The sequence below is a fragment of the Capsicum annuum genome, chromosome 9 (assembly GCF_002878395.1).
Source record: "Capsicum annuum cultivar UCD-10X-F1 chromosome 9, UCD10Xv1.1, whole genome shotgun sequence".
NCBI lineage: Eukaryota > Viridiplantae > Streptophyta > Magnoliopsida > Solanales > Solanaceae > Capsicum > Capsicum annuum.
In genome coordinates, this window is record NC_061119.1 from 173,575,784 (window position 1) to 173,582,653 (window position 6,870).

General features: G+C 31.4%; 1 protein-coding gene across 1 annotated transcript; it reads left to right on the plus strand.

Annotated features, from left to right (window-relative positions):
• Window positions 1-569: 569 nt before the first annotated feature.
• LOC107841945 (protein trichome birefringence-like 31) lies at window positions 570-4,559 on the plus strand. Its single transcript, XM_016685790.2, has 5 exons — window positions 570-1,561; window positions 2,146-2,317; window positions 2,712-2,911; window positions 3,092-3,238; window positions 3,929-4,559. The coding sequence occupies exons 1-5, from the start codon at window positions 1,185-1,187 to the stop codon at window positions 4,278-4,280; spliced, it is 1,248 nt and encodes a 415-aa protein (XP_016541276.1). The 5' UTR covers window positions 570-1,184; the 3' UTR covers window positions 4,281-4,559.
• The last annotated feature ends 2,311 nt before the right edge of the window (window positions 4,560-6,870 follow it).

A 6,870-nucleotide genomic window follows, 5' to 3' on the forward strand; every position in this document is an offset into this window, starting at 1 on the left:
TATATGGTCCCACCCTTCGAATTATTTAAAAAAAAAAAAAGTAGTGCAGCACTTTAAAATTGTAATTGGAAAAAAAAAAATTGAGTGTCTTAGTGTAAGAAATTTTAATATTTTTAGGTCACCTTTACACGTTATATCAGATAACTTATCTTATTCTTAAAATTTTAAACCTCACATTTAAGGAGATTTACTTATGGATATCATTTGAATGATCTTGTAGTATAAATAATTTACACACGTTTGGGCATGTGACAAGAAGGGGTACGGATGTCCTAATTTAGAGGTGCGAGAGGTTAGCTTTGAATGATTTTAGGAGGGGTAAAGATAGACCAAAGAAATACTGAAGTGAGGAGATTAGATAGGACTTGGAGCAGTTACAGCTTTCTGAAGGCATTACCCTAAATAGAAAAGTTTGGATAACACGAATTAGAATAGAAGGTTAGTGCGTGGAGGTGAGTTGCAGCCAGTAGTTAGATGTGTTTTGGGGTAGCCTGATAGTGGTCGTAGGACTTTGCTCATGGGATGGTGCCTCTAGTTAGGTGGGTTGGAGAGGTGGGTGCTTGCGGTTGGTTAGTGTATCATACTATTTTGTGCGTGCCCTATTTCTGTTATTCATCTTGTTTCATGTTTCATGTTTCATGTTTCATGTTTTCTGTCTGTGTCTTGAGTCGGTGTCTATCAGAAACAGTCTCTCTACTTTTTTTTAAGGTAATAGTATGAACTACGTACATTTTATCCTCCCTAAACCTCATTTGGTGGGAATTCACGGGTATGTTGTTGTAAGGATTTACATAACATAACGAAACCCGTATCTACAATCCAGTTTCTACGTACCATCCACCCCCCCTTCATCCTTCCCACCATTAGATGTAGCACTAAACTTTCCACAAAAGATACCTCTCTAAAAAAATTTCTCTGTTTATGCTGTAAAATACATATCTAAATAAAAGAGTCACCAAAGTTTTGCATTTGGCTTTCTTCGCCACTTAATAAGCAAATTTTAACTGGCATGACATGAACACCCTACAAAAATGTTTTTTTAAGGCTCTTGATGTACCTAACTCGCTAAATCACCAACCAGTAGTTGCATAGTACACTTCCAAACTATGCTTAAATTACAAGACATTTATTCTCCTATTTTACACTATGCTTAATCTTGGTTCTACTCCAACTAGCCCACCAATATGACAAGCCATCCCTCACAGAATCGTAGGATCCTTTTCATTTTTCCTCTTGCATTACTCTCTCTTTTTCTTTTAGGAACTTTTAGATTTCTACTTGATAACTTGAAAAACAATCAATTCCAATTTCTATGGCAAACAAGTTTTTCTAGACATAGTAAATTTCTTAGAGTGCCAATAAATGTTTCTGAAAATGAGATCATTGAGGAAAGTTGCAATGTATTTGAAGGAAACTGGGTTTGGGACAATGTGACATATCCACTTTATAGAGAAGAGACTTGTCCTTATTTGGTTAAACAAGTTACTTGTCTAAGAAATGGAAGGCCTGATTCTTTATTTCAGAATTGGAGATGGCAGCCTCATGGTTGCAATTTGCCCAGGTATATATATATATATATATATATATATATATATTATATATACACACATTACTTTTATGAGTCTTGAACCTTTTGTTATAGTGTCATGTGGATACTATGGAAGGTTCGTTGTTAAAGCGGCTATTATTATTTGTTGCTTTTTGTACTTCGAGTATCATATTTTTTGTTATAATTAATGTGAAGAATGCTTGTGATATTTTCGATAGTATTTTGCCTGGCTTCTTCACTTCTCTTATTTCCTTTTCCGAATTTCTTTCTGTGTTTCATCGAGTTGAGGGTCTATCAAAAACAGTCTCTCTACCTCCAGGGTAGGGGTAAGGTCGTACACCTACCCTCTTCAGACCCCACTTTGTGAACTTAGACCAGGTATGTTGTTGTATTGTTAAAGTGGCATCCTATCTGTTTTTTCAGGATTAAATTAAGCATCTTTTTCGGTTGACCTATTAATTTTTTTTGTGTTATATAAGCATAGTTGAGTTACTGTTATGACTTCCATATAATAAATTAAAAGTTGAATGATCGTCCGTATTGTTCTATAAATGTTTGTTGATCAGGTTAGAGTTTTATAAATGTTTGTTGATCAGGTTCAATGCTTTGAAGATGCTGGAGATGTTGAGAGACAAAAGGCTCATGTTTATTGGAGACTCTATACAGAGAGGCATGTTTGAGTCGATGGTCTGTCTAGTTCAATCAGTGATTGCAGATGGTTACCATTCCATTAAAAGAGTTCCTCCCAGAAAGATTTTCAGAATTGAGGTACTAATTACTTATTCACGAGAGCTATTCTGCAACATTTTCATCGAGTTTTATTGGTGGGATTTGAAACTCTAAAATAGAGCTATTTTTCAAGGATAAGATCGAAAATGACTAATGTAAAACTCACAACTACCACTTTCCAACCCCTGCAATGGGAAGAAAGCCTTTGTCCTGGAGTTTCAACTTCTACAAGTGAAACTTCTGGATATATATGACTAGTCGAGTTTCACTTATGGAAGTTAAAACTTCAGGATAATGGCTATTTTTCAAAGACATGATCGAAAAGTGATCATTGACACTATTCATTGCTTAAATACAAAAGAAACAATGGTATATATTTGTACACAATTTTTCACCTTAAGTTGTGAACATTTTGTGTTTTTTTGTGTTGCAGGAATTTAACGCATCGATTGAGTATTACTGGGCTCCTTTCATGGTTGAATCCATATCAGATCATGCAACTAATCATACTGTAATGAAGCGACTAGTTAAGCTTGACTCTGTAGAAAAGCATAGCAAGCTTTGGGAAGGAGTTGATATCTTGGTTTTTGAAAGCTATGTGTGGTGGATGCATAAACCTTTCATAAATGCAACGTAAGTACCCTTTTCACACACCCCCAAAAAAAAGCATACAGGAAAAAAGAAATTCTCTTGCATGAGGATATTCAGTGACAGGTGTAAAAGTTCCTTATAATGTGAACGTATATAAGTTAAATCATACAAAAGAACTGCAGAATGAACTAATATTGTAGCACATCTTTTCTGTTTCTGCAGTTATGGATCTCCTGAAAATGTTAGAGAATATAACGTAACAACAGCATATAGATTGGCGTTGGAAACATGGGCAAATTGGATAGAGTCGAGCGTTAATCCTCAAAAGCAAAAGGTCTTCTTTGCGACCATGTCCCCGACACATTTATGGTGAGACTGGACTCACTACTTGAGATTTTCTCTTAAACTTTATGTTGTAATGACAGTGTTCGAGCCAACTTGTAGTAATACTTGTTAGCTCTTATTAGCATTGGAATGGCTGGAACCACATTTGTTCAAAGGTTGTTTGCCAAAAAAAAAAAAAAAAATTATATTGTGCATGGTGAAATTTTTGTATTATATATTTATATATATTATTTGTTGAATCACATTAGCGTTTCCAGAATCGTGCCAAAGGGAGGTAAAAATGTTTTATTTCATCTAGATACCCAGCTTGTGAAATTCTTTTTAATCCTTATCATTAGTTAAAAACAAAATTTACACCATCAGGTCATCGACCTATTGTAAAAGTACCTATAAATATTGTTTAGGTTGATTCTGTAAAATTATCTTAAACGGGTTGAAAGAAATCATCTACCATACGGAGATTCAGTCTTCAAATTGACCTATACCATCTGTGGATCCATGTGCATTAAACATAAGAAAAAAAATGCAGGAAACGGCCTCCATTAAGCAACAATAGGAGCGTTTCTGGGTCAAACTATTAGCGGTAGGGTATTTTGGACGAAAATATTAATGGTAGAGCCATCTATAGACCAAACTATTAACGAATAGCATTTTTTTGTTCAATTTCACATAGTTTAAAGGGAATTTTGACCCTTTTCCGTTTTTCATTTGCAGGAACTGGGAATGGAAAGGTGGAATTGATGGAAACTGTTTTAATGAAACACAACCAATCCTAGAACTCTACTGGGGAACTGGTTCAAACCTTGAAATCATGTCAATATTGAAAGATGTTATTGGAAAACTGCAAGTTGATGTGCGCTTGCTGAATATTACGCAGTTGTCTGAGTACAGAAAAGATGGTCACACTTCAGTTTTTGGTGAACGGCGGGGAAAACTTTTGACTAGAGAACAAAGATCGGAGCCAAAGACTTATGCTGATTGCATACACTGGTGCTTACCAGGAGTACCTGATACATGGAATGAGTTGTTATATGCTATTTTTTTGCAAGATTACCGCAACCATTGATACAAATTTTCGTTTAGTTGTTCCATTTTGGAACTGTTGTTTAGAAATGATTCTCTTTTTATTTTTCTTACCATTTCTGAATCTTTAGACCATAACATTAGAGTTGAAACTGACATAGTATGAAAGGATAAGTTTTTGAGGGGTGAAGTGAGTCGAAACATGAACCATAAAGGTGTTTTTGAGCTCAAAATCAAACGGAGGAATATTTGATTCATTTTCAAAATTGGGGTATTCCTGACCCTTTTCCCATTAATTACTGCACTTGGTTTTGGTTTTTTAAACTATAAAGCTTCTTCTTTTTTTATAAAAAAGATTAATTTATATAGTTTTTAAATTGTCAGTGAAATGTTCATAATCCTAACTTCTGTTAAATTGACCAATGAATAATACCTTGTCTTCTAAAACATATCACAAACTTGGCTATTGTTCTTCTAGTGCTACCAAAATCACTGGGGATAAAAAAGATTAATTTATATAGTTTGTTTACAAAAATATCCCTCACTTAGTTAATTTAATTATTTTTATGTTTGTATTCCTATGATTTTTCTATGTGTTCAGTTATGTGTCAATATATAAGATTCATACATATTTGTCTAAATAATACTAGTTATTAAAGTCGTACATTGCACTTCACTAATACGCAGTGGCGGATCTACATAGGGTCCAGGGGTTCATCCGAACCCTTTTCGTCAAAAAATTATACAATTTTTACATGATAAAAAAAAATTATATATAAATAGTAGAGATTGAACCCCCTTGATTAGTCCGTATATGTATTACTGAACCCCTTCACTGAAAATTCTGGATCCGCCCCTGCTAATACGTATTATATTGTCCTAATGTTGATAATGAAGAGTGTGTAGTAATTACAATTACTTTAAAAGTATTTTCATCTTTAAATAACTTAATCCATATATATAGTTAATACATCTACTTCATTTTACATTCTATCTCACATAAGATTATTTAAATATAAACCTTCTCATAACTAAACGCATGTATTATTAAATACCATCATAACATTACTTTGAATTTGCAGCGATAATTCTTTTTTTATGCCACCATAACCAAATTTTACATTACTTATGTCAACCAACAAATACTGTGTATTACATTGTCCGTGCAAAAAAAAAATTTAGATTTTTCATGCAATATGGAAAGCTTATGGCGTTATGGACTTGATTCACAATTTTTTTAGTTACCCTTTCTTTCAATACTCTGTCCGAAAATATCAGCTTTTATCTGAATGTTATTAATTTTTTGATGAGATATATTTTTTTAATATATTAATATGAGAAAAAAAGCAACTTATAGTATTAATTGTTCGTATAGTTTGTGAATATCTAAATTATAATTTTGAAATACCAAACAAATCAAATTTAACTTGCTTTAAAAATTAGTCAAATTTAGTCAGAAATTTTGATAATCAAAAACTAAACCTGTCAAGTGGGTCGGGCCAACCCAGCCATACCCAACCCTACCCGACCCACTTAAAGGAACCAGCCCGTTTTGACCCGGCCCGGCAAGCCCTAGGGCTTTAGGGTTAAACGGGCCGGGCCGGAATCTTTTTTTTTTTTCTTCAAAAAAAATAATTTTTTTTTGTATAAATTAGTATATAACTATACAAATATATATTGTAATATATATATATTATAGTATATTTCATTTAAAGTATTACATATACATAGAATGGAGTGTATATATGTGAATAGATTTTCTATAGACGTGTTTATTTAACGTATACATGTGTATATGTTTTATAAATTAGTATATAACTATACAAATATATATTGTCATTTATATATATTATAGTATATTTCATTTAAAGTATTACATAGACATAGAATAGAGTATATATATGTGAATAGAACTTCTATAGACGTGTATATTTAACGTATACATTAGTATATATTTTATAAATTAGTATATAACTATACAAATATATATTGTAGTGTATATATATTGTAGTATATTTCATTTAAAGTATTACATATACATAGAATAGAGTGTATATATATGAATAGATCTTCTATAGACGTGTATATTTAACGTATACATGTGTATATGTTTTATAAATTAGTATATAACTATACAAATATATATTGTAATGTATATATATTGTAGTTTATTTCATGTAAAGTATTACATATACATAGAATAGAGTGCATATATATGAATAGATCTTCTATAGACGTGTATATTTAACGTATGCATGTGTATATGTTTTATAAATAGGTATATAACTATACAAATATAAATTGTAATGTATATATTATAGTATATTTCATTTAAAGTATTACATATACATAGAATAGAGTGTATATGTGTGAATAGATATTCTATAGAAGTGTATATTTAACGTGAACATGTGTATCTATTTTATAAATTAGTATATAACTATACAAATATATATTGAAATGTATATATATTGTAGTATATTTCATTTAAAATATTACATATACATAGAATAGAGTTTATATATGTGAATAGATCTTTTATAGACGTGTATATTTAACGTATACATGTGTATATGTTTTATAAATTAGTATATAACTATACAAATATATATTGTAATGTATATATATTGTAG